The sequence below is a fragment of the Fusarium poae genome, chromosome 1 (assembly GCF_019609905.1).
Source record: "Fusarium poae strain DAOMC 252244 chromosome 1, whole genome shotgun sequence".
Lineage (NCBI taxonomy): Eukaryota > Fungi > Ascomycota > Sordariomycetes > Hypocreales > Nectriaceae > Fusarium > Fusarium poae.
Window position 1 is genome coordinate 2726780 of NC_058399.1, and position 27584 is coordinate 2754363.

General features: G+C 48.0%; 8 protein-coding genes across 8 annotated transcripts; 2 read left to right on the forward strand and 6 right to left on the reverse strand.

The window, feature by feature from the left end:
* Positions 1–31: 31 nt before the first annotated feature.
* On the reverse strand, positions 32–2859 carry FPOAC1_000893 (uncharacterized protein; the record flags this gene model as incomplete). Its single annotated transcript, XM_044845502.1, has 3 exons — positions 32–665; positions 719–1397; positions 1449–2859. 3 exons carry the CDS (start codon positions 2857–2859, stop codon positions 32–34), a joined length of 2724 nt encoding a protein of 907 aa, XP_044711418.1.
* A 5397-nt stretch (positions 2860–8256) lies between these two features.
* On the reverse strand, positions 8257–8510 carry FPOAC1_000894 (uncharacterized protein; the record flags this gene model as incomplete). Its single annotated transcript, XM_044845503.1, has 2 exons — positions 8257–8352; positions 8412–8510. 2 exons carry the CDS (start codon positions 8508–8510, stop codon positions 8257–8259), a joined length of 195 nt encoding a protein of 64 aa, XP_044711419.1.
* A 1270-nt stretch (positions 8511–9780) lies between these two features.
* On the reverse strand, positions 9781–10191 carry FPOAC1_000895 (uncharacterized protein; the record flags this gene model as incomplete). The annotated part of the gene is made up of 1 exon (XM_044845504.1): positions 9781–10191. One exon carries the CDS (start codon positions 10189–10191, stop codon positions 9781–9783), a length of 411 nt encoding a protein of 136 aa, XP_044711420.1.
* Positions 10192–10772: 581 nt separating this feature from the next.
* On the reverse strand, positions 10773–14064 carry FPOAC1_000896 (uncharacterized protein; the record flags this gene model as incomplete). The annotated part of the gene is made up of 2 exons (XM_044845505.1): positions 10773–14003; positions 14056–14064. The coding sequence occupies 2 exons, from the start codon at positions 14062–14064 to the stop codon at positions 10773–10775; spliced, it is 3240 nt and encodes a 1079-aa protein (XP_044711421.1).
* Positions 14065–14674: 610 nt separating this feature from the next.
* Positions 14675–15703, reverse strand: FPOAC1_000897 (uncharacterized protein; the record flags this gene model as incomplete). Its single annotated transcript, XM_044845506.1, has 1 exon — positions 14675–15703. One exon carries the CDS (start codon positions 15701–15703, stop codon positions 14675–14677), a length of 1029 nt encoding a protein of 342 aa, XP_044711422.1.
* A 2784-nt stretch (positions 15704–18487) lies between these two features.
* FPOAC1_000898 (uncharacterized protein) lies at positions 18488–20688 on the reverse strand (the record flags this gene model as incomplete). Its single annotated transcript, XM_044845507.1, has 11 exons — positions 18488–18648; positions 18708–18754; positions 18804–18826; positions 18877–19099; positions 19164–19264; positions 19319–19421; positions 19469–19718; positions 19780–19846; positions 19893–19937; positions 19996–20572; positions 20630–20688. The coding sequence occupies 11 exons, from the start codon at positions 20686–20688 to the stop codon at positions 18488–18490; spliced, it is 1656 nt and encodes a 551-aa protein (XP_044711423.1).
* Positions 20689–21233: 545 nt separating this feature from the next.
* On the forward strand, positions 21234–22637 carry FPOAC1_000899 (uncharacterized protein; the record flags this gene model as incomplete). Its single annotated transcript, XM_044845508.1, has 2 exons — positions 21234–22104; positions 22159–22637. 2 exons carry the CDS (start codon positions 21234–21236, stop codon positions 22635–22637), a joined length of 1350 nt encoding a protein of 449 aa, XP_044711424.1.
* Positions 22638–25781: 3144 nt separating this feature from the next.
* PZH1 (serine/threonine protein phosphatase Pzh1) lies at positions 25782–27485 on the forward strand (the record flags this gene model as incomplete). The annotated part of the gene is made up of 3 exons (XM_044845509.1): positions 25782–27203; positions 27254–27406; positions 27456–27485. The coding sequence occupies 3 exons, from the start codon at positions 25782–25784 to the stop codon at positions 27483–27485; spliced, it is 1605 nt and encodes a 534-aa protein (XP_044711425.1).
* Between the last annotated feature and the right edge of the window lie 99 nt (positions 27486–27584).

Below are 27584 nucleotides of genomic sequence, written 5' to 3' on the forward strand. Positions count from 1 at the left end.
GGTCGCCAAACGTATGCGGCAACACCATTCATTAGTGAGTGTTGAGAGAGAGGCCCTGAAATCCTCCCACCCAGTCATTCTGGGCAGCCAGAGGGGAGGTAGCCTGAGAGTGAGGTGCAGGGCTTGGTCCCGACTGGGGGTTGGGGAAGCGTTGGCGCATGGACTGGTACTCCCCAAGCTGAGGAACAGCTGCTCCGGGATAGCCTTCAACAGAAGCGATAGCACCAGGACCATAACCAGCATTAGTTCTAGGGTTGGTGAAAGGGCTACCGAACTGCGGGTAGGAAGGGTAGTTGGATGGGGGGTACCCAGACGCCTGCTGCTGTTGCTGCTGAAGGCGGTTTTCGTTGCCAAATGGCTGACTGAAAGCTGGGCGGTATCCTCGACCATCTCGGGCTCCAGTAGTGAAGGCGGGTGCCTGTTGAGGCTCATGAACCTGCTGGTTCTGGCGTCGGTCATTGCCACCTGCACCACGGTTGGCGTTCACGGCACCAGGACCGATGCCGCTGGGGGCTTGAATACCAAGAGTAGGGCTAGCGAATGAGGCGGGGTTAATAGCAGACATCCAAATTCGCGTCTTGTAGATCTTGAAGAGATCGGTGACAAGAGAGTTGAAGTTGATGTACGAATCAGCAAAGTAGTAGAAAGTCAACTTCTTCCAATCCCTAAGGCAGATGATGTTAGCTGTATCCACTTTGCAGGTGATAAAAAGACTCACATTTGGAATTCAGCGTCAAGGATCTCCATGTTAAGGCCGTGCTCCTTGACCTTTTGCATGCAAACACGCTTCGCCTTGGCCTCCTGACCTTCCTTGTCCCGCAAGGCATGGACCTCATGGCTCTGGGCGAGACGCTTGATGAGCTTGGGTCGGAGCTCGCCAGCGTTGGGCTCCTGAGCATGGTGCTGGCTGGGAGGTCCCATGCCTCCAATCGCGCTTCCTTGAAGACCGGTGGAAGAGGCAAGAAGACCTGCGCTGGATCCTTCCTGCGCGGCAGCAGCACCCTGAGAGTACATCATGAGCCACTTGTACTGTTCTTCGGCGTAGTGTTCCTTGAGGTCCTTGGCGGCCTGCCAGTCAACGTTATCCTTAGCGACGGTTCCCAGGTCAGTGCCGCGATCAGCCTCAACTATCACCAGATCACCAGGCTTGACAGTGAGACCAGTGCCCTCTTGAATGTAGAACACGTCAGCCCGAGCGCACTTGAATAGAACGATGTGAAGGAGCTGGTTGTGGCGGGGTTGTGCAATGCTGTAGACACTGCGATGAGGAGAAGGCGCACGATTGCCATACGAGTTAGGCAAACCATAGGGAGACGGGTACTGGTTGGCATAGCCAGTCTGGTACGCACTCCCCATGTTGGCGCCCATGTTAGGTCCTCCGCCAAAGTACTGGCTGGCTACGTTATATGTTAGCACATGAACTGCGGTAGTTTCAGTCTTCGGCATACCATGAGAAGCGCCTCCGAACGAGGCGGGGTCGGGATACCCCGGAGGATAATCCTGAGATTGCTGCATGTCAAGTGCAGAAGGCTCGAGTGCGGAATCAGGGATAGAGCTGATAGAGGCTTGACGAGTTGGAAGTGTAGCAAAAGAATGTCTTCTGCTCTGAGAGATGTCGGAAGGAGAAAAGGCAAGTGAGCTCGACCAGCCGAGAGCTGCCTTCTTAAGGTGTGCGTTTTCTGCCTTGCGATTATCACCAAACGGAGAGCGGAACCCCGCTCCAAGTTCACTCATGCGCCTGTTCGCTGCACGTTTGGCCAACATATCGCCAGACTCGTTTGCCTCGTCGAGCTCATCAATAGCATAGTCGGAAGTTTCTGGGACCGTTTCTCGTAGGGAATAACCGTTTCCAGTGTATGAATTTCCAGTGACTGCACGTGGTCTGATGCGTGCATTATTGTACTGCGTTTGCTGCTGCTGGTGCTGTTGTTGTTGTTGTTGTTGACGAAGCATAGCGTTTTCACGCGCCAACATTTCAATAGTTTTCGCATCAGAAGACTGGTGAAAAGAACTCTGCATTGATTCGCTGGGGCTCTCATCATCGTCATCTTCTACCTCCTTGACCTTGCCAAGCATCGATCCGTCATTTGCCATCTCGCTCAACATACTAGGTCGCGACGGTCGGTGCTGAAGTGCGGGGTGGTGGCGAGCACGACCCATCATGGCTGAGGAGCTCATTGAAGGTGGTGCAGCAGCGTTCTCGGGATCCATCTGCCCAACAGAATACGACTGTGATCGATACGTTTTAGGAGTGGGGTGAAGGGGAATAGCAAAGGGGATCTGAGGATTAGGTACAGGATCTCGTGAAACCGGAGATGTTTGTATCTCTGAGTTGAAGAAAGAGTTGCCACCACCTGGGGGCAGCGTGGATGTTGGAGAAGGCAAGACTTCACTGAGCCGCGCTGGGGGATCTTTACGCTCCGAATTCCAAATATTACCACCCCACGAGAAAGCTGATGCACCTGTTCCTCGGCCCATCACGGATGAGGTTGAGTGGGATCCCCAGGCTCCTGCACCAGCCTCGCCAGATGGCGTACTGGGATGCGAGGTAGTTGGAGACATTGAGTTACTAGCAATAGAGCCCCTGCGAGGACGGCCTAGGGTTTGAGAGGTTTCGTTTAACCACGAAGGTCGTCGAACGGGCCTGGGAGGTTGGGATGTAGCCTGCGAAGCTACTTGCGCAGATTCGTATCGGTGGTCGCCTTCGTCGTCTGAGCTAGCGAGAGCCTCGGAGTCAGGCGTGGATGTCCTTGCGTGTAACTTATCGAGCAGCAATGACTGGTTGTTGCCTGCACCTGTGGGATGAGATCCTTGGCCGAGTCTTGCAGACGGGCCAGATTTGAGAGGACCCGAGCTCATTGTCCAGTGAGAAAACTACCTAAGTTTTCTTCCTTTGAATCTAGTATCACAGAGGCAGCTGATTCAAGGTCGTTCCGCTGTTTCAAGGTTCCGTGGGGGTGATAGAGAAAATTAGCTAGCACAAGCTTATTGTGTTCCGAAAATCGCAGAGGAAATAAATCCGATGGTGAAATAAAGCTGTAAGCTGTAAAAGATTCTTTGAGAAGTGATAGAAACGCAACTGTGTATGGTTAGCTGAGTAGTCCAACTGTGAAATGAGTGTCATGAAAAAGGGCGAATAAGTGGCTCCCCTAAACTAAGAGAAAGAATGAAATCCAGACGACGATTGCCAAGAAGAGAAAGTACATGAAAAGCGACCTGAGAAATGAGGCAGAATCTTGGTCAAAGCATGACCCAGATTAGCTGCAGATGCAGCGAGTGTGACTTACCAGAGATGTAGATCTCAAGTATATCTAAAGACTATGTCGTTACACGTGCCAAATTCTAGATCGTGAAAGCAGATAAAACGTAAGAAAGAACACACCGATGCCGTGATCGGTGTCGGGAAGATGTAGCCTTGCCAAACTGCAATACTGGTAGAGTCGCAAATCTGTGGTTGCGATATACCAGTGCGGCGTGAGCCAAGGCGAATGATTAGTTTTGGTTGAAGGCGGCAGAATATCTAAACACCAGCGCGTCTAACCCCAGGCGCAAACAGAAGATTCAAGTTGTCGGATAAGAATGAAGGGCACAGTCAGGCACCCATTCGTGAGTGAGAGTTGTGTAAGAACTGATATAGGCTGTAGCGACAAAGGAGACTCAATCGTGGCCCATTGTCAGTGAAAGAGCTCGAAAGCAGCGCGCAAAGTCCGACACCCAGAGAGTAACGCGGGGTTAATGCTGCACCAGGGGCGTTGAGGCAAGAAACGCGGCGGCGGTGGCGAACAGTTAGTGATCACACGGCCTTTATCGTGACTCCCAAACCGAAACTTGTGTTGACCACTATAGTCAACGAGAATACGCTGAACAGGTTGGCGGAAGGTGGTTGATCGCGAGTTGGTGACGGGCGGGCACACAAAGTGGGCAAATCGAATGAGGGAATGGGGAAAGAGCTCAAAGAGAGTTTGCGGAATGCAGTCGGAAGGCGGGGGAGAATGACAGCAGCGCGCTTCAAAGAGCAGTAGTGGATAAGAATGGTCTGGTGGAAGAGCGTGGCAGGAGGGGATATGTCGCGTGTCGCGGAACAGCGTTGCAGTGTGTCGTGCTGTACTGTGATGTTATGCGATGTGCTGTATCGCGAACCAGTTGATGTTGCTGTGGTTGTTACCGGTCGTCGTTGTTGCTTTTTGCTGTTGGACTTTTGCGTTGCGATGCGATGCAATGCGCCAAATGCTCAGGTTGTGTCGAGATGCGGTTACCACACAAGACCGGGTTCTAAGTGGTGCTGAAGAGAGTGCGCGGGCGGTATGAAACCTCAAGCTTAATACTGCCGTTGCTTTCGCACCTAATAGCAGGTACAAGGGTGGCGCGGAAACTTTTAATGGAAAGCTCAGGTTGTGATTAGGCGGCGCAGCAGGGGAGGGGTTCTTTAGCTGTATGCGCGCCTTAGACTGTGTCGCAGAGCAGAACAAAGCAGAGCAGAGCAGATCAGGAGGGAAATTGATCTGGAGTCGCAATGACCCTTTATGATGAATGAGAAGGTGGATCGAGGAGGAAGTTGTGGAGGGTGCCGAAGTGGGGAGAGCCTCAGAGTAACAAGAGCCTGGACTGATGTGATCTTCTGATCAGGGGACGGGACTGGGCTGGAGGGGTAGGCGAGCGAGGCAGGAGACTCTATGTCCCTAGTCCATTTGCCAGCCAAACCTGGAGAACGATGCGTTAGCGAATGCCCTAGAGCAAGGTACCGATACCTGACCGGGCAGAGCTTGCTTGCGGAAAGCTTGGGAGCATTGGTGGCTCGAGCAACACAACGCAGACTAATAGAAGGATGGACTGGCAGCAAACTTGCACAGTGAAGGAATGGCTAGGAATTATCATGAAAGGCCATACCTGGATTATTAAAATGATCCCTTTGCTAGATGGAAAATTTTGTTTGTTGCTGAGATAGAATTATAGCTTGGGAAGATGATATGGGATGTGCAAAGTACAGTGTCGTAGCCAAGCAAGCTTTGTCTAACGGAGGTCTCAGAGAGAAAGCGGCGGGGACTTGACGATGATCTGGGGAGAGCTATCCGTAGAGATGCTAGCTTTGAGTTTGGTAGCTGATAGCTGAGCGGGCGATGAACTTCGTCGCCTCGGCAGCCAAGCCGGTACCGGTAAAGCTGTAATCAGTCGACGCTAGGGAACTTGGGCCGTACAGACGATGGCCACAAAGCTCTACGAGCATAGGAAGGCAAGAGAAAAGAGAATAATTGAATTGCCAATGAGGTAGAAGACAGATATTGATATGTATTATTTTTTTTTATCCTGGTCAGAACAAAAGAGGGGGCTTTGTTCAAAAGATGGTGTCCAGCCAAGTGGTGGTGGTGATGGTGGTGAAGCGACGAGCCTAAGGCAGCTCAGGAGTTAGGATGCTGGTCCAATAGAAGCAAGAACGGGAGCTGGGGTAAATGAACCATAAATTGGAAGGAGCGTCAAGTTGAATTGCCTCTCCAATCAATGATCTTGGGTTACCTCGACTCAATTGTCACGGATGGTTGATCCTACGTACAATGCAGCATCTCTATCGTGGAAGAGTCGCTTTCGTCATAAAATGTGAGTGAAATTAAGTCTAGACTTGTCTGTACTGTACAGCATGGTTTCAACGACACTTCAGCCTCTGTACAATCTACCCATCCATCATCTGACGTTTTTCTCTCTTTGGAAGCCATAAATGGACCCTGAATAAAGACAACAAGACGTTGAGTATGCGGTTATACATGATATAGATACCCCTGTGCTACTAAGACAAGGAATCGTGAGGCTTTTCTTGAATACATCCATTGATAATTTTAACAGGTCAAAGGATTGCTTTTGGGCAACGTCCGTGAGCTTTAACCGTTGCAGAAGGGTCTAAGCTCTCCAACCAAAGACCTGGTGTTATGACATATCAGGCCATTGGATTGGGCTCTTGTTGCGGCAATCGTCGATCAAGCATTGCTTATTCTCCGTAGGGTAGCCGACGTGGAAGCTAAGCTCGTGATGCGCTGCAGAGAGTGTCAATATTGTCAGGTAGCTTTAGGTCTGTTGCATGCATGTGCGTGCGGGGAGAGAAGCGCCTCTGACGTGACGTGATGTTATCTTGGACACCTTTCTAGAGTTAGTAGTATTTTGGAGGCTGAAGGAGTGAGAGTGAGGTAACTTGTCAGCGGCATGAATGTATTAAAATGCTATTGGTTATCGATTGGCTTATAGTTTGATATTCCATATGTTTTAATCAATTGCCGAAGACAATATGTCTTGAGGTGGAACATTGACATGACATTGATGACCTGAATGTAAAGGTTGACCTTTCCATGGTCTAGACTTAGCAGGTTAGTGGTTGAGATGGTGTGCATGTCCCTGTACTTACAGGGCTTGGATCCAAGTTAGTTGCTGTTACAGTGAAAGCGGATTGGCTGCTCCACACTTTGGTAATTGATGCTAGGATCCATTGCTAACACGACGGATGCCCCACCGACGCATCCCCGACCAACCGAAGGATTGAGATGCCAGAATATCCATGGATCGCATCAGGTGAATACAATAAGAGCAGAGTCCAGCGTTGCAACATGAATTCAAAAAGGGACGATTGCAGCGTCCGAGGCATAATGTTATACTGTAGAGAATAGAATAATTGGGGAACGCCTAACTACCCGATATTGTACTGAGAAATAGCGTTGTATGGGCCCCTTCAAACTTCAAACTCAATGCTTCACTGACAAGCAGCATCGTCATGGCTTGCCCCTCGTGACCATCCCATACAAGGGACTTCCGGATCAAGATCGACTCCCACTTAGCTTACTTCTTAGGTAGGTAGTCTGGGGTAGAGTATCAGGAAAATTGGTCACTAGAAACACAAGGGACGAAATTAGTAAGTCAATTTATGCCACTGACCTGACTTTTAGGTTATTTGTTTCTTTTCTGTTAGCCACTCACCACTTTATCGGAATCCCACTGCCCTTATTTCGAGGTCATTGTCTCGGTACATTGAGTGGTGACAGAACTTATTTCACCAGAAAAATAATCATCCTGGGGCCAAGGAAAACAGTGGAAAGATATAGAGGGGGAACAGTGAGTTTCTTCTTAGCACAAAACCCTCAATCGTTTCTCTTAACCCCAAGGTCATTTCAATACATGCACCAAACCCTACCTGAGTCCCATCACTACTTGAACATGCCATGTATTTTATTTACTAGCATTAATGAATTGATGGTGCGTGAAAATTTGCGACACCTTGTCTTCGCTTGTGAACTAGAGGCCATCCAAGTGAATAGGTGGGCAAGTGTCTCTTCGAAAGGCATGGTGTTTTGACATGAGAATCAAATGACGAATCTTGAGGAGGTTTCATGCTGTCACGATTCTTCATGGGCTATGAGGGGAAGGAAAAGAATGCTATAGAGTTCATCCATCTGCGATAGCTTGAGTCAACTTTTCTGCCATCCCTCAACTTACCTGATAAAGTGTAAGTCAAGTGGGAGAGAATATCGACATTTTGTGGAAGACTCTATCACCAGAAAAGTCGGCCACCATGGAGTATAAGAGACGAAACTTAAGACACTATATGCTCATCAGACCAGACGCTTACGTGACTTGTTTCTGTACCCTGATGCTCTATATTAACTGTTGTGTTACCCACAGCCTGTAAGTGGGTTTCAACCAGCTGATAGGGAGTTTTTTCTAAGTCTCATAACCTGAGGGTGACGTTGATGTCGTTGGTCTTGATCTTGATCTTAATCACCATTAAGAAGCAGTCTAGTTCTTGAGTGTCGGGGAGTGTTGGGTAGTGACATGAGCAGTAGAATCAAAAGGCTTGAACATGACAGTAAGATGCATTACATTCATCACGTACACCTGATTGAGTATCATTTCACATTCAGCTTAGATTGTCTGACAATAAAAAGACTCTTCAGATAATCATGACTTCCATTGACTGCACACTGCGTAGTTCCTGTAATTGGGTTTTTATTCATGAAAGATCTTGTAACATGGTCCATCCGTTCCCGGTTGTGGAGTATAATGAGTTCCTCCCCAAGTCGATTCAGGCGGACTATAGGACAGTTCGATCAGACCGTCCTTTCTTTCAACAACGCCTGACAAAAGACCGTATGTAAAACCCGCCTTTGCAGGTTGAGTCGGATTCATTCGTTGTTGTCATTCAGGTAGGAAATATGTATGGATGTGATCCAGTGCTGTTTATCATAACGTCGTAAAATCTTGCGTGCAAAGACCGTGGGCTTATCAGCCAACCGAGACGACTACATCGCCCTTGCATTTTCCATAGGAGCAACACTCGGAAGCATCCATTTCACCGCTAAGGATAGCATCGATCTTGGACTGAGAGACTCGGTGAGTTTGGGACTGTTTTCACATGCTTCTTAACACCATGTGCTTACCTGAGGGCATGGTCCAGTTGGCGAGATGGAAGGCAAAGACGCGATGGGAGAAGCAGTGACCGCGGCGGCCGAGGCGAGAACGAGAGTGAGCCACTTCATGATGCTAGCGGTGATGGGTAGTGACAGTAATCGTGATGGTAGTATATAGAGATAAGAAAAGTGATTTAACGCCTGACAGCTTGCAGGGTTGAGTAAAAGAATGTGATCGGTAAAAGAGTGACTATTTGTAGAAAAGAATGACAATAGTTTGAGGAAGGACTGTGGAAAAAATGCTGAAGAGGTGAAAGAGAAAAAAGAAAGAAGTGAGCTTTGGCCCGATTTATACGGGCGTCACATTGATTGCTCAAAATTTCAAGGACATGTTTGCAAACAGCCAAAGCTCCAAGCTTGCAGGAGACAGTGGAGAAGCCAGGAGAGTTGGTGTAACTTGTCAGGCCGCATCCGGGGTTTCTTTTCCGTCAAAGAAAGATACCAAGATTTTTTGATCCAAGGTCGTTCCCATCGACATTCCTCTCAAATAAATTCCCACTTCGATTTTCGCCTGGAAACTTGGTTCTTGAACAACTCACACTAATGCAGGTACAATAAGGAAAGGGTCCACTTGCGTAGGTCATATTCCGGGGGTCACAATCACTGATGGAACCCTGCAAATGGGGTTTTTGATGCTGTCATTTCTCAACTGCCGATGCTCTCTCTCTCTCTCTCTCTTCATTTCGATACATCACCATTTGCAAGCAGCCACAAGAATCTTTAATTGTTATCAAAGATCAAAGATATGCACACATTTCCAGAGATTCGGTCCGAGACACGAATCAAGAGAAACAAGACAAAGACATACATATTCTAGACCTACAGGTTTCAGTTCACTTATCCTTGCTAATAAGACATGTAACAATCGATATAATAAGCGGGAATTCCTTAGCGCTTGGGTTGCTAGGGCTTCTGTTTCTTATTCGACTCAGCCCTACGCTTACTCAGAGGTTGAACTGCAGTTACATGGCTGGTGCTTTTTTACGAAACATGTCTACCATAGCGTCATTGTGTAACTGGAAATTTGCTTCAACCACGGCATTATATATACTTATTACACTGTCACTTGCTAGACGTTCAAAAGTTATCGGCTGTTGTTTGCCGATCTCGACTGTTGGACAATCTCATCAAAATGCAAGGGATTTTAATTGCGACAGATCAAGAAATGTCTTGGCATTTCTCAATAGCTCCACTTCTGTTCAAGCTTGGACGCTTCCATTCCCACAAACACAACCACGTTTCTTTCTTGTCTCAAGCATGATGAATAGGAATGGTAGTTATCGTGGGGGCACAACGTGTCCAGACAACGTATCTTGGTTGATCTTGGCTGTTTGTCCAGTTATTCTCCCACACCCAAAGAGCCACGGCGGTAGTGCTTGGAAAACCCAATAGTTGAATCGCTCAAAGAACCTCGTACTGAATCGCCAGAAGTATTCTTCAAAGAGGGACGGTTCTTGCAGTGTGATGCCAACAACCACACATCAAAGAGGCCATCGTAACAGGCTTGCTTTGCCGACGCCACAAGCGTTTCCTTTGTGTTTGTAGACTGAAGTTGCAATATCTGCTTTCGAGATGTGCCGTTGTTATACGTATCTTCGGTAGATGGTTTCTGGTATCCGATCTGGTCCGCGTTCTGTAGTGTGCTTTGAAGTCGAGGATTTGTGCGATATACCCTTGCTTGACCGAGCGTTGGTATCTGTGTAACTCTAGGTGTAGAGCCAAGCGTTGAGGATTTGATGACGCGAAACATCTTGAATAGATGCTGAGTAGTAGTAAGATCAATATGCGGGCAAAGGACTGAATGCAGGTTTGATCAAGACTTGGGTATTATGATCAGGAGCACAATTGACTGTACAGGATATGGTAGCAATGCAATAGCAACAGAACATAAAAAACATCAGTTATAAATCAGCGACGGACTCAAAGTTAAAACCATGCCATATCAAGATTCTGATACGATCACGTATATATGGCATACTTTGTAGCTCGTCTGGTTATTGGGCATCGTTCACTTGATTATCATCAAGGTTTGACTCTATCATATATCTCGACGCCTATCTACATCTACCAAGCCCCTGAGACGATGAGATTCCTCTGGAATCACCCGCGTGATGTAATATGTTGGATCTTCTATGTAAACGCCTCATCTCTTATCTGATCACGAAAAGGCACGCAAAGCAGACAGCAGATACTGATTGAACATGTTGTAAATTCTACCGTCTAACATTCCTAAAACCAGAAAACCTATCATATTTTTGATTCCACAAGACCAAGTCCTCTCACATGACATCTAATCAAACCCCAACACCCGTAAACGCCTAAAATCACCTTTTACCACGACCAGACCTCCGCACCCACTCCACCAAGCACAACCTTAAGCCTCTCGCCATCAACGCCCCCGTTCTCCCCCACGATTGCGATATCGCCAGGATCAGCAACGCCGCTATAGGAATCGGCCACCAGTTTCACATTGCCCGGCTTCACACTCCAGACCTTGACGCGCTGGTCGTTGCTGACAGTAATACCAAATGTTTCTGCCCCGCGTCGCACCAGCACAAGACCGTTGATCGCTGCTGCATGAGCTTTGCGCACTATTCCACGACTGGAGGTTGTGTATCTGCGGTTACCCGTCTCATTTGACATGGCAACAAGTGTCGTGACACCAAGACCGTTGTCGTCACCACCTGTCAGGACTAAAAAGCCTTCAGGTGTTGGGTGGAGGTCCAGACACTTGACACTGCTCTGATGGACTGGAGCCACTTGGACAAGCACATGGCTGGATACTTCATCCCCACCGAAGCTTACTTCCCAGGTCGTCAAGTGTCCATCCGTAGAGGCTGTAAGTGCCGAAAGCCCCTTTTCGTCCACCCCGAGATGGCGAACTTGTGTCAAACAGGCTCCCGTGTATGACATGCGGGCCAAAAGGTGGAAGCCCTTTCTTGGTGTGTAACGGTATGTTTTCAAGGTCGAGTTGGACAGGATCATGGTGATGATGATATTTCCGTGGGCGTCCTTGCAAGCGTCAAAATCCATGATTCGAAGGTCCGCAGCAGGGCTCTTGTCTTCGAGAATGCCTTCGCACAGGATGCCGAGTCCTTTGTACTTTGAGTCTAGCCTTCGTACCGACCACACAAAGAATTCTTCAAAGCCAGCACTGCTGAGAAGATAGTCGTCTCCAACCCAGTGGATTTTTTGCAAACCTGAGATATGTAGTTTAGTGGACGCGACGCATCGCAGACCACCACTATCTTTCTGCTTGGACTGCTGACCCTCATATTCCCATATACGAACCGTTGTATCTTCAGCACCAGTCGCGATGTATCGTCCATTTGCGCTCAAACCTCGAATCTCTCTGCCGTGTGTCCCGTACCTGAGTGGTCGGTGCATCGGCGTGTGCTGCGAGAAGACGTAAAGTTTGCTGACTCTTGTGTATCCGAAACGAACTTTGTTGTGATCAACAGGGTCATGTGCAATGGTAAATGTCCGATGAGCACCTCCGCAGTCAATCGATGCAATCTCTTCTCGCCGAGTTTCGTTCCAGACGATGAAGTTCTTGCTCTTGAAGCCGTACAAGACCAATTCGGGTGACGAACCCTGTGTGAACCATCCTCCCTCTATGTCAGCACCAGACGGAGCTGCAACCTCATGCTGGAGGTGCAACCGAACGTCCTCGCCGAGTTCTTCGATCTCATAGATCCTGTACTTTGTATCTCGGCTTGTCGCCAAGAAGTACAGAGGAGCCTCTTGTCCTTCAGTAGTAGGTAGAGGTACTAGGCCGGTAATAGCATCGCGTGTATTAAATCTGAAGTCCAGGATAGGACGGAACTCATTGCCAGTCTGCCTCAGTATCGTCAGGAAACCGTGGCGTGATCCAATGGCGATCAAGTCACTCCTGAAGCGAGCGGCAGAAATAGCAACAAATCTTTTATCAATGCCACGGATATCTGCCGCTGCTACGATACTCCCTGTGTGCCAGTCGATCGAGAAGTACTGAGAATCTGAAGTTCCGTGCAAGTGAACAATAATTTCAGTAGGCCCTTCACCAGTAGACGACAGGATTGAAATGTTGAAAATCTTGCCAGGCACAGAGCCAATAAGTGTAACTCCTTGCGCTTCAGAGAAGTAGTATAACTTGCCGCTGGTCGTTCCCAGAATGGCCGTTCCATTCCCAATCGTCTTTAGTGAATAGCACGATTGAAACTCGACATTCATATATTCTTCGAGTTCGATTTCTTTCCACTCGAGGTTTGGTCGGAAAACACCTACGAGAAGTCGCCCCCAATTTGTCGTTACCAGAACCCGATCATCAGAGATGAAGTCATAACGGCTGAATATCTCCTGTGCACGGAGTGGCTTCAATTCGCCAAGGTTCGGCAAACTAGTCGCAATATCTTGGAAGTCAAGCCCAGTTAGCTCACTTGTCGATTTCGAAGGAGCCAAAGATGCGGGTTGCGTAATGAGCGAAATCTTGCTGTCAGCTCCGCCTGTTGCAATAAGTGTTTTGTCTCCTCGGTTCACCACGGCGTGTGCCCACAGATGCTTGCCATCGTGTACAGCATATGTCTCGATATGTTTAAGAGACCCAGCCACCTTCTCAAGCGAAATACCAATGCTTAATTGCCATCGTTGAGCAGTGGAGTCCTCTCCAAACGAGTAGAGAGACATTGGGGATTTTGGAAGCGTCTGGCCTTCTGTGAGAGCGGCAAACTTGATACCCCAGATTCTCGATAAGTGGCCCATGATTGTTGCTACAGGCCGTAGCTCCTCCGCTCTAGGTCCATCGTCCAAACCTGCTTTTGACCCAAACCCAGTCTCTCGTGGCGCAGCGAAATCGTGCTTGTTCTCATGCACTCCATCTTGTCCTGTAATATTCCAGATTCTCACAGTACGATCGTCACTGCAACTGGCAATGAGCCTCAAGGTTGTCCCATCTTCACATGGGAGCTCCTCTGAAATGTCAACACCGAAAATAGAGCCTTCATGGCCGTTGAGAATAGCGAGAAGCTCGGATCGACTTTCGGAGATATGGCAACGCCATACCAAAATCTCGCCAAAGATAGTACCTCCAGCCATGAGAACTGAGTCTTGATCCAACCATTTCAATCTCGCAGCATAGAGTATTGGCCTTGAAGGCGAGACAACGGTGCCAACCATCGGTGCGTCTTCGCCGTTCAGGCGCAGATGAACAACCTCGTTATGGGCTGTGGCAAGAACCGCAGAACAGTCATCATACGGCGACGGCGCAACATCATAAATCCAATCTGGAGCAGCTGTCTTGTTTACCATGACCTGGCCATCCGAATCACCAATGAGACCTTCAATGTTGGAGACAACCGCGATTTGTGCAGCACCCCAGGCCAATGCCCTCCCATTGCTGAGTAGACGAATTCCATGGATAGGTTGTGCTGAGAAGACCCGAACGCTGCCTATACGGACAGCATGACCTGGTTGCAGATCATAGACAGTCAAATGGGTGTCCTCGCCAGCGAGAAGATACTCTGCATTGCGGAAGAATGCGAGTGAAGTGATAGGACCCTGGAAAAATTCCCGGTCAAGGCGTGACTGAATGGACGTGAGCTCATGATAGCGGGGGAGGGGCAGCACAACGACTCACTTCTGCCATGACCACAAATTTGAACAAGAAGAAAAATTGTAACCAACGCCCACTAATATTCCCAAGTCATGCGATATTTTATTTGGACTGTCTCCGTTACTGAGATTGATTGGAAGAGACGATGGAAGCCAAGGTCTTGTATGAGTGAGTGAAGTTTTGTGTGGGTTCAGTCAGCCATGAGCGAAAATTTTTGGAGTGGTTCTAGTAATTGCTCACCAACGACCCATAATGAATGAAGCATTCACTTTTGGCTATTCCAACAATCACCACAAAGAACGATGTAGGTCAGATATTTAGGTACTTGTATGTATTTATTTTTAACAAAAAAGGGAGTATATATGATCAAGCTACGAATGTTTGTCCCGTTGCCCAACCAAAAAGAATAACTTTGGGTATCATGCCGTTCCATGGCATCTTCCCCATCACCAAAATCTCCAAACGTCCATTGCATTGCTGTAAGCATAAACAAACAAAGAGTTCCTTCATGACGGCGTAAGTGCTATAGCAAACAATATACTGTCACTGAGTCCCAAACCCAATACCAAAACGCCATTAATGCAATCATCAAGTGTTAAGTAAGAACTTAAAGATCATGTCGTGAGAGCTACTTGCACCTAATCTAGGCGCGGTGGGAGTAGGGCTCGTAGGCGAGATCAGAACGGGCAGTACCGCTAGGGTAGCGAGGAGCACCGTACTGAGATTGGGCTTGGTTATGGTTGTAGTAACCGGTCTGCATCTCGTGATCGTCGCTGAGAGGAGCATAAGAGCCGTGCTTGTTGCCAGCACCGCCGAGGAGCTTCTCGCCGTCGGACCGGCGGTTCTTCTTCTTGTCACTTCGGCTCTCAGGCTTGCAGCAGCAGATGGTGAACATCCAGAAGAGACCAGCAGCAAGGGCAAAGGCGGCAGAGATAGCGACACATGCAAAGAAGCGGCCGTTGATGTGACCCTGGACACCATAAAACTTGGCAGAAGCCTCAACAGCGCCGACGACGGTACCAGCTAGGACACCTGATAGAACAACGGAGCCAATAACGAGGGTAGTGGCAATACCAGCGACAATCCAGGTCAAGCAGGAGACGATACGAGAGCAGTTGGAGAAGATTCCAAGGATGATCTCAGCAGCGAGAGCGATAAATGCAGCAATGTAAACAACCTGTGTCCACTTGGTGGCGGTCCTGAAAGCCTTAAGGGCACTCTGGATCTCATCGGGGAGCTCAATAGCAATGTTCTTGTTGGTACCGACGAGAGTAGAGGTGTTCAGAGACTTGCTGGCCCAATCAAACTGAGGCTTCTCACACTTTCTCTTGCCATCGCTGTCGATCTTGCAGAAACCCCATAGGTTGATGTCGTAGTACTTGTCGAGACCGAGCATCTTGGCGGTGATGTTATCCTTGATGGGAGCACCATCCTCGGCACGGATCATGAGTTGGGGCACATCGCGAGTGCTGAGCTTGAGGTCCTTTAGGTCGAGGTTATCGATGATGTTATCGACATCGGCGGGGCTGATGCTGAGGTCCTCAACATCGACTCGGAAGATGTAGAGAGACTTGTCGGCGACACCAGCGAGGGCACCAACGAGGAGGAAAATGATGGAGCCGATTGTAAGTGCAAACGGCAATAGCACACAGAAAAAGCGTCCGACACCCATTTTTGTTAGGTTAGAGTTTGTGTGTGTGTTGATTATGCGGTAGGCGGATGTTTAAAAAAACGTCTGTCGATATCGGAGGTCGAATCGGTATGACGTAAGTTGGCAGCGAACGAGTGCTGTTGTAAGCGAATGACTCTATTCGAGTGAGTTATACGGAACGCGAAAGATTATATGACGCGAACGTAAAAAAGGGAAAAGGTGAGATAATGAGATGAAACGAGATACAATAAGAAAACAGAAGGAGGAAGAGGACTGTGGTTTTATAAAAAGCTGAACCCAGGGCTGATGCTGGGCGTGAGCACTAGGACTAGGTACTTTTTAGTGATACAGCCCCCGCCGTCCTACACAAGCAACAACAAGCAATATGCAGCCCAGCACCAGCAGAGAAGAGGGGGTTGGATTGACGTGGAGGAGTGGAGTGGCGCAGCGAAGCCTACCCCGGACAGGCAAGATCCCGCGCACGGCATAGTAGTTGATTAGTTTACACACTGTCTATCTCGTCACATCCGCCTTGTATTGTACAGTGTCAATAAAAACTGCCTTGTCTTGGAGGCGTCGTGCTTACGACTCCAAGCCCAAGCCCGGGTTCAGGTTGTTACAGCTTGAGGTCAGGTTCCCACTAAGAGTGTCACAGTGGAGACGTAGGGCACTCAGCCACTTGAGCTTTTGCTGCCCTTTGTTTTTGTTTTCTCGACGAGAAGAGCTTGGCTTCTCTAAAGGCGCAGCTTACTCATTTGCTCCGATCACAGCTGAAGAATTGATATGGGTGTTCCTCGAAATCTAATGCGATATCGATAGATGCAGCTTCGTCAAACAATCAGATGGTGCTTATGGCGTTGGCTGACTTGAGTAAATGGGCCCTGCGAAAAACGGACTACGGTACCTGAAAGCAAGCATCCATCTGCAAACTCTCTATTCCACGATCAGCATGACGATCATGTCATTGGCCCGGCAGCCGAACCATCAATCACTCTTCAATGGAAGATGCCTTGATAGTTTCAACAGGCAGGGAGTTTCCGTTTCCGTTATGATCCTCATGATGACATTGCTCCGTAAATAAAATCAACCATCTCATTTTCCCAACGATAACTTACTTGCTCCATACAGGTTATTTCTCGACCCAATAGCATGGGTCTGACGATCCCTAAGACCGAAAAAAATACACGCAAGGACCCTGAACGTTTTGGTGCTGACGACACCTGCTAGGATTCCGATCCACCTCCACCACCTCCATTTTCGTTTTTTCCTTCTTCTCCATTGATCAACATGTGGGAGAGGGAGGAGACAAAAACGGATTGTCATTGATGTGGTGGGACAGTGTTGTATTATAACATGTCGACGCAATACAACACATAGGACCCAAAGTCAATATATTCACCGGTAGTCACACTGGTTTTTTAGTTCCTGTGCAAGATTGAGTTACCGCTATTACAGCTGTAGAGTAAAACGGCATGAGGGATGTGGTGGGATGAAGGCTACCCTGTTGGATCTTAGTTGGGCTGCGGCTGACAGTCAAGGATGCTTCAAGTTCCTCCATTGTCAGCATCCATCTCACATCGGTCTTAATTAGTCCCACAACGTAAACCAACGAGTAGACTAGATGACATGTCTTCATGTCCGCCATTTCTTATTCTACAATCGATCGCAATCTCACACAGCCTGAAAGATCAAGCGAAACGAGTAATTTTGTCGCGAAACACGTTCCTCTCCTCTTCCCCTGGCCTGACTAGCTGACTAGCAGAGCAAAGCCTCACTCCATCTTAAAAGCACAGCCCGTTGCTAGTCTTGTCCCGGGTAGTTTCGAAATCTACTTTATCTAATTTTAGGTCTGCCGCGTTTTTTGCCTCGCTCAGCCCAGTCAAGAACGCTACTGAGACTGAGATCACCATATTGTACCGATAACTAATCCCTTCTTCCTACACTGCCCTTTGAGCCTAGTTCATGCCGTTGACATTTACCGATGTTATTCTCTCAACGTACGTAGCATGTATACGTGTGCTTTTTCTCAACGATAAACTCAATTGTTAATTCAATTTGCAAAGAGGTATACAAGCCGACATTTGTCTTGGCATCATCGTTTCACAATCATTTCAATTCTTCCTGCCTTGTACTTACAGGCAGGCCTTGCGAGCATAAAGCTGACACAGATTAAGAGCATCGAAGTTTACAAGCCGCTAACTTGGGTTGGTAGTCAGCTCAAAATCCGAAGTCCTTCTTCCGTATACAGCTAGACGACTTCCTGAACTTCCATGATCACTTATCCAATCACTTACCCTAGGTACATGACTACATCTACCATCAGACTCATATTAACAAATGATAACTGTATGCTGTGAATTGTGATGAAAGGAACGGACACCGGTAATTCCTCGAGTATAGGAAATCACTACTCTCTGTTATCAATTTACTTCCAAGGTCAACATTAGTTTGGTTTCCCTCCAAGTGACATATGATAAAAGCAAGTGAATGTGGCACAAAAACTTGGTTACGTTGAACTACCGTCCGTATAGGCAGTTAGTGAACGATCTTCTTGCCCTCTAATCCGTACATAATCTTCAATGGATAATTGTTCTCCAATGTATCCCAATGCAAAGAGAACCTGGTTTGTCCCCGTCGGTCTTGTCGTTGTTTCATACCATCCTGAAGCACCTGGACCACACGTTCATGGTGCTTGTAGAACCATCTCTCTCTCTCTCCCAAAAAAAAAATAATTTAACAGCCATGGACTGACCAGCACATAGGCGGCCCCTAGCCCGGCTCGTGACTTACCAAGAGGAGGCCGATCTAGATGAACTGAACGTCAACCTCTCGCCCACCGACCTTTTGTCCGTTGAAAAAAACAGAAAAGTTTATAACTCCATCTTCACAGTCCATTTTGATCCGGTAAGAGAGCTTGGAGAAGCTTTCACCGTCGTTGTTGGTGAATTTCGGAAGAGTCTTGGTGTCTATCTTCCGATTCCATGAAATTTTGCACAAAGATCGAATTTTACTGGTGCCATCGTACCGTTTGGGAGGCGGGAAAATAGTTGAGCAGAAGACACTTTCAGACATCTGAAGCATAGCGCCGTCCGTTAGACGAGAATAATTGTGACGAACTGACCTCTTCTCCGAAACATCATCGCCCTGTAAGACAAGTTAGCAGTGAAATGTCACAAGATCAACCTCTTGCTTACTTCTTCGAGAAACCATGTCATCTGGTTCTTGGCCTTCCAGACGTTCTCCCTCTTGTCCCAGACACGATCCTTTCTCTTGTGCTTTCCATGAATGAAGTTTTCACGATATTTAATACCATAACTCATGCGAGCGACCCGTGACGTAACAACCACCCCGAGGTTGGAGGAAGGGCTGTGTCTTAGGAGCCCCCGAATGACAGCTCCACGACAGATAGCAGTCCATCTATGAGTTAGTGAGAAAATGAACTATGCTTGCATTTGTTTCCGGCCAAGGGTTGAGTACTCACGGTTTGTTTCCATTTGACTGCAGGATGGTGGATTCGAATCGTTCCCGAAGACGATTAAATAGATATCGGCTACGGCCAAAGCCTCCCACAAGGATGATGTACTAAGTTAAGATGTCAGAAAGGCAACACGATAAAGAGTGTGATGGGCAACAAACCTTGGGTGCCTTATGGTATTTAGCCTCGATAGTATCGACCTGAAGGCGCACCAAAGCCTCAATTTTGGCAGCGATAGGGGAAAAAGCGGACCGGATTTCATCACTGCAAGGTCAGCCATACTTCTATTTTATTCCCAGAGAGAATCTTACGAGGACAATTCAAGTATCTCACGGCGCTTCAAGCCGCTGGTCGATGAGTTGCTGTTGCAGCTGTCAGGCAGGTAAACTGGCCATGTCCGCATTTGGTTCTCGAATTGGGGTTTGATGCTATGCTCCCATTCGTCATTGAGAAACTTCTTTTCCTCAAGCCTGCTGAGTGAAGCCCAAGACAGGGTGGGCGTTTTCTTCTTGACAAGTTTGAGGAACTCTTCGTCAAGAAATACTCCGCCGCAGAGATCACCTAATCGCATTCTAGTTGGTTAAAAGGTTACCTATTGGATGCAATAAGCCTGATAACTCACCATCACCCTTGACACATTCTTTGACAATGAATGGGTCAGTTGATTCAAATACGTAACTTACTAGATCCTTTGTAATGTTAGCAGGACGGAATTTCATCATTGATTTGACTTACAACTGTGCCACCTCCGGCATCACAGACAACAACGGTGTCACCAATCTATTCAGAGAGTTAGCAGAAAACTGATACAAGATGGGATAAAATGTTATATCGTCACCTCAATGATTGATCGCTTCCCCATGTCTTTGATTGTGGCAAGGGTGGCAGCTTCGGGTTCCGAAATAAATTGAAGCATAGTAGTACCAGTGGATCGTCTATCCAGGATACCAGACTGGTGAGCAGCTTGCCTCATTCGGTTCTGAGCGTACGGAGGCCAAATGGCAGGCAGAGTAATAACGACCTGAAACTTGGATCGCTCGAGCAAGCCCGCACCTATGGCACGCCTAATGGATTCGACTGAATGGTCCCAAAGCTTACGCAGGAATGATGCGATGATTGCGACAGCTTCTTTTCCTGTTTCATTCCGGAGATGACTGGCCTCCTGTACCTGAGTTGAAACAGCAACGTCAGCAGGGAGGTCAACAGGTTCAAGAAGCAGCAGCTTGAACCATTTGAGTGGTTCCCTGTCGAGAGGGATACCGTAGCCCCATTTAACATCGTGAGTAAGTCCATCGAAATACAGCTGGGTGGGTGCCTTCTCAACGTCTGAACAGTGGTTAAGCTCCGAGTCCCAGCAGGTGACTATTTCGATCGCATCAGGCTCTCTCGAGTGTGCCCATGAGACGCCAGAAAATCTGAACACGGTAAGTACCACACCCAGGATAGAAGACAAGCAAGTATTCACGACGTACGTAGTCCCAAAGTCAATGCCGATCACGACGATATCGTTGAGGGGTTGGGTTGAAGTCATCTTGCTCGAGTTATGATCGCAACAGTGTGGCAAGATGAGAGGAGGAGAAATGCGGGTGGGAACAACAGGTTCAGAAAAAGAATAAGAACGATTTACAACTAAGTTAGAAGATTCCAAGGGCTGGTGCCTAGGGAATTCTGATTGCCAACTCGCAGTGATTCACAGTGATTCGCAGTGTTTGGCAGCTGTATAGCAGATGAAAGGTGTTGGGAAAAGTGCTACGCATCGCTGCACCCTCGAGACTCCCAGAAAAAATATTTCTGTGCGGCCAGAACAAAGCGATCGCAACATCAAAGCAAACAGTCAGTTACCAGTCAAGGAGTATTATTTGCTCCTGTTGCAGACCTTCCTTTAACCACAGGTGCCTCACTTCTTTCACGGAAGCACTGTCGCATTCTTCTTTCACAATATTTCAGTTCTTCTTCTTACCCCCCCCCCCTTTGTGACTCTTCGGCATTTTCTTATAACATACCGACTTGAAAATAAAAAAGTGCTAATAAGAAGAAGCAGCCTCCTTGTTCCGCACATATCTTTAAGTGGCTAGGATGAAGCCCCGAGACAAGGTATCTATTCAGCCAGAGAAAAAGATTCTTGATCGTGGTCAAGATCCGACTGCTTCGAAGTATGTTAAACATGGTCCTGGATCTGGAGACCTCATGGACCTGAGTGATGACAAGGGTTCTTCAGCACCACAAAGTAATGATAGCACTAGAGGCAGCGAAACTTACATGACCTCCGACTCCATGAAGGCGTTTTTTTCCGCCCAGAACGCAGAGATGACTTCTTTCCTGCAGTATTACGGACAACAGGCCGAGGCGCAAAGGTCTACTCTGGGGCATATGACTGACCACATCAGTGGTATCGTCACAGGCCTCGGCAACACTGTTTCCCAATGGCTAAGACATTCTGCTGCGCGCCAAGAGGAACGTCTTTACGAAGAACTTAACCGCGCCTACATGCGAGTTGGACATGCCGAGAGCCAATGTCAACAACTGAAAATGGACCACCAGGGTTTACAGAAGCAGCTTCAAGAGGCAAACACCAAGCTTGCCGATGCTGTCAAGGAGCGGAATGAGTTGCGAAAACTCGCCGATATTGCCAGCTGGACAGGCGCAGCAAAGATATCGGACGATGCTATTCGAAGCCAGTGGAAGCAGCTTGACTACAACATTCGTGCCATGGCTAGAGCCATGGCCAAATGCCCAACCAAATGTCCAACAGACGACGTGAACAAAGCGCGATTCGGACGCATAGTCTCGTCTTGGCCAAAGTTGTTGGAAAATGATGACTACAAAGAACTCATCCTCGCCGCTTACCTCTGGATTCTTGTTAATGAAGAAATTTTCGTGAATGGGGATAAATTCTGGGGTGGTGGTTTCATTGGTACTTTCAAAACCATACGAGGGCGCCTCGTTGGTATGCTGACACAACGCTTCCATAATATGTAATCGCTAACAGTATGTATGACAGAGCTTGCCCCTAGGACTGATCGACCTTTACGCTTAGGACCGACGATGCGACATGTTGCAAAGTGGTCTGCCCAAGGCACCGCTCTCCTCAGTCACTTCGATCAGCGTGATAAAAAGGCCCCCAAGAGACACGCTAGTAAAGAATTAGACAGGTTGAAGCTATTCTGCAACATCACTGCGGAGAAGTCAGGCACCGATTTCCTCCAGGAGATGAAGGTCATTCTGGAAACTGCACTCAACCTCGATGAGATGTTGATGGGCTCCATGGCCATTTTGTCGACCCATGAGCTGGAGCATGGACCGAAGAGTCTGCGATACGATGCAGATCTAATGGATGTTTTGGCACACACCAAGGAACTGTCCCCCAAGACTGCAGTTGATTTCATTATCTCGCCAATGCTTCTCAAGACGGGGAACGCCAATGGCTGCAACTACGACAGCGAGATGGTTCTTTGCAAAGCCTCAGTGGTGTGTAAGTGAGCTGTCAACTGACGGCCACTGGTCGATATTGAGACGGCCGAATAAGGGAATCCGGATGTCTTTTGTCTTGCGAACACATGGGCAGAGACGAACATGTTCTCGGGGACTGGCTGAACAGTTTAAGGTCCAGCATCTGATGTTTTTGGAATGATTGAAAGGGGCGGTTTTTACGCGGCTACGGGCTAGTTTATTTTCAGCTATGCAACACTTTTTACTATGTAAAATACTTGTGGTAATAGTTTCGAGTTCCCAACTCTTAAAATATCGTTCTCACATGGTGGTTGTGTTATGGTTGTAAGATGTATTCTTAAACTCAATTCACCTTTACACAAAAGAGGAATAGTGTGTGCCAGACCGGCTGCGGCTGTCAGAACCACGCGAGGACGGTTTCGGTGAGAGGTGCACGAGGAATGGTCAGCTGTCACAGCACAAAAGTCTGTGCAATGGTGATACCGAGTATTCAACGTTAGGTAGCGAGCTACTGACGCACTACGAAGGCAAAAACGGCGGCCTCAAAATGAGGAAAAGATGGGGAAATGTAATTTGATATGTCATTATGCTCTTGTCTGCAGTCATGGAAGAATGAGAGTGACAGTGACGGTGAGGGGTTGAACATGTGCCTTTTTAGTCTGCTCCGTCTTGGCTTTTTTTCGCCATTAGATAGTCGTTAACTTAGTATACTACTAAGGCAGTAAGTAGATGGTCCTCGGGACAAAGAAACTTGACTCTAACAGCCTGGAAAACAAAATAGTTTGGTCATTTTGTGCCACCTTGAACGTGGCTTTGAGTTGGGGAGACGATGGAAATGACATGGATATGTGAAGTGGCTCGAACTGAGCCCGAACGTTTGACCGAGTTTCTTGACTTGTTTCTCTCAGAAATGAATCGTGAATGGTCAAGACGAATTCAAGCTCTCGCACGTGCCAATCGGTCGTCTCCAAAACTCCAGGGATTCGGGCTGGATGTTGCATACGAAGGCTCCATAGAGATGGTCCAGGCATGTATGTATGTTTGCTATGATCTGTTGTTCTGTCTCTGTCAATGTCTCGGTATCTATTTCTGTCTCTGTCTTTGGTAGTCTAGATCTAATTTTGAGTCACTCAGCCAGGTCCCAAGACCAGTACTCTGTACATCCATCCATCCATATGATAATTCGGCGGAGGTCAAATACCGACAAAATTTCCAACGCATTTCTCTTACCCTTATCAAGGCTTGTCGTTTCTTGGCTCCTTTACCTTGACACTCACACGTATCACCCAAGACGAACTAATTGCTTCAAACCCCTGTCGTGTGCTCTATTTACAGTCAACCCAACCCAACCTCGCACTACTGAAGCTCCCCTCTATTGGGCGCTGATCAAAAAAACCACCCCAGACGAACGAGTCTTGGCTAGGAAGTGCTTGTCATCGGAGATTCGTTTCGGCCTTCCGTGTAGTATCCGTAGGTAGGTAGATGTCTCATCACCATGTGACCCCAGCACTTCGGATTTTGCAACCTTTGTTGGAGTCTTGTACGATGAAGCTCTCGAGTTGGCAGTTTGACGTGGTCTTTTCCCTATCGATTCTTTCTTTCTCTCTCTCTCTCTCTATCTACCTATCTTTAGCCTCAATTGGTCCGACAAAGAAAGAGAAAGCGACGAGGGGTGTGGAACCTTAATTGTCATAGCCTGAACCTGAGCCGCCACTTTTACTCGCTTCGCTTCGACCTTTCCGGTTCCGCTAATAATACTCTCTACTGGCCTTAGACGTTGCTACTGTAGTGGACTGTGAGCTTCTCGACCGGCCTCAACTCAACTTATCTCACCTTTTACCTTACGTTTCCTTGCTCTGGACTTGTCTTGGCTTTTCTTGGGGTAGGAACCGAAAGGTGGAGGTCATTCATTAGGTATCCAACCAAGCTGTTAGTCTGCCTACCTCCTACTTACCTTAGTAACCTTGGCTGTCTGTCCTAAAATCCTATCCTATCCTATCTCATCCTAGGTATCCTGCCTACCTACCTAGACTACTACTATCTCACCTCTGCAACACACTTGTCTCGTCTGTTGTTTCTTCCTCTTGCAACAATCTTCCAGAGCCTCAGCCGTCGCAATTGGTTCTATCTTTATCGCTGTCTTCTTGACTGACTGCCTGCGTCTAATTGCGTATGCAGATACTTGACCATTCACGTTATTAAAAAGACTCTATCATCCAACGTAACCAACTCAATCGAGAACCGCCTTGAAGCCACGCCGCCCGTCGTATTTATCTTCATATCTTGCTTTTCCTCGCATCGCCTCTCTCGCGCCCCTGCAACTGTACTTTTTTCTCTCTCCGCCTGCCATACCATAGGTACCATACCATTCCTATACCAATACCGATACTTTCTTGCGCCAGCGCCCGACACCCAACGTTTTGCCCTTAAAACGTCTTGGCAATCTGACTTTTCAGTCTTATCACTGCTGTTAGTCTCATCCTAGCGACTTCTCAGCTACCTCTATTATACCCGACAATTCGTTTTGTTTGTTTGTTGTATGTCCGCCCAACTTACTCTCCTCTTTCTCTACATCTCTTATCCTCCACACTGTGGCTATTTTTCTCTCCCTACGGTCTCTGTAGCTAGGTAGTTAGCTGTATGCGCCGCAACGCCTGCATCCACTTACTCTCTTCGCTCAACTTATCTCGTTATCAGAAGCGAGCTGTCCTAACTTGGACCAACTCTTAGACTCAAACCCGGTCTTTGGTCATTCAGCACTATCTCCGAATACCTTTCGGTTCGCGCTTTCTATCGTCTCCGGCCTCATCCCGGCGTTAACGGACCATCACACGACGTCATCATCGCCGCAAAATCCACCCGCCGAATCACTTCAACATCTAGACCCAAAAATACAGACAGCGTGCTTCAACTTGAAGCATCTTCTCAAACTGCCCAAAACGGACGCATCAAGGGGTCAACGTTGCTCCTCCTTCTTCCTAACCCTCGATCGCTTTTTTCACCCTCCTTAACACCTCCCTTGACCTGAACGGTTGCCGGCATCTCACCTGCGCCCACGCCAAGATTTGTTACGAATTTCCCGAACCGTATCACCCGCACACCCACCCGCTAGCCAGCCAGCCAGCCGAGCTTCAGTTTGAGTCATCGTTGGGTAGAGTCGCGGAAACAAATATCATGGGAAACAACAACTCCAGCCAAGGTGGATCTGGCTCAAAGGGCTCCGGTTCTGCCGGGCCCGATGGACCTCTTCAGTCTTACCCGTCTTTTAGTCGATCTGACACCAAGGAATCCTCCCGCTCGTTTCGTTCCCTAGGATCAAAGATACGCAGTAGCAGCAAATCGGACAGTCCCAGGAACTCAAAGGTCTTGTCCAACGGCGAGAGTCCGGTCGAATCTAAGAGTGAGGAAAGGCGATCCAGTAGGCATGGACGTTCAAGCTCATCTCGACTGAGCCGCAGCGAGCTCCCTCCCCTCAATACTGCCGGGACGGACATGTCAACATCCGAGTCGGCCCTCGCAGATTCCGCCGTCGGAGAGGACCAACCCCCTCCCTCTCCCGTTCATGGTAACGCTAAAGGCGGCAACCACGATGTCAGTGCCGCGCAAGCATCGGGAGAAGTCGATCACGTTTCCGATCAGCCTCCGTCTGTCAACGCTGGAGCCAACGCGCACATGCAAGCTCCGGGACAGTCAATTCTGGTGAAGCGCGAAAACACCATTAACCCGGTCAACAATGGTCCGTCCGATGAGTCCAAGGCCGAAGGCAACTCCAACGTTGCCATGTCTGAAATTAAAGATATTGATCTTGACGACTTTATCAAGCGACTCTTGGATGCAGGTTATGCTGGGAAAGTTACAAAGAGCGTTTGTCTCAAGAACGCCGAAATTGTTGCTATTTGCCAGAGGGCAAGAGAGGTTTTCCTGTCTCAACCTGCTTTGTTGGAGTTAGATGCGCCTGTCAAGGTTGTGGGTGATGTCCACGGACAGTACACTGACGTTATCCGAATGTTTGAGATGTGTGGCTTCCCTCCAAACTCAAACTATCTCTTCCTTGGCGACTATGTTGATCGAGGAAAGCAATCACTGGAGACAATCCTGCTGCTACTCTGCTATAAACTTAAATTCCCCGAAAACTTTTTCCTCCTCCGAGGAAACCACGAGTGCGCCAATGTCACACGGGTCTACGGCTTTTATGACGAATGCAAGCGAAGGTGCAATGTCAAAATCTGGAAGACGTTTATTGACTGCTTTAACACTCTTCCCATCGCCGCGATCGTCGCCGGCAAGATCTTTTGTGTTCACGGAGGATTGTCACCAGCTCTGGTCCACATGGACGACATTCGAAACATTGCTCGACCTACTGACGTCCCCGATTATGGACTGCTTAACGATCTTCTTTGGTCTGATCCTGCAGACATGGAGCAAGACTGGGAAGCCAACGAAAGAGGCGTTAGTTATTGTTTTGGTAAACGGGTTATTACAGAGTTTTTGGCAGTACATGATTTTGATCTTATCTGTCGAGCACACATGGTGGTTGAGGATGGCTATGAATTCTTCAACGATAGGGTTCTGGTGACAGTCTTCAGTGCCCCCAATGTAAGCTGTTCCCTCCCAATTTTCCTCGAATCAAAGGCTAACTCGCGTAGTACTGCGGTGAATTTGACAACTGGGGTGCCGTTATGTCGGTATCCGCTGAGTTACTCTGTAGCTTTGAGCTTCTCAAGCCTCTCGACTCAAGTGCCCTCAAGAGTCATATCAAGAAGAGCCGAAACAAGCGCCAACACATGCTTAACAGCCCGGTATGTCTAGACACCAATGATCCCTTAAATTCCTGCTAACTGGTTACAGCCCGCCATGATTCAACCTCAGAGCATGTAATGATGTACATATCGCAAACACGAATCCGACTTTTTTTTTATGCCAGTTTCCTCCATTACGAAACATTCATTTTATACCAATGATGGCAATTCGAGGGCG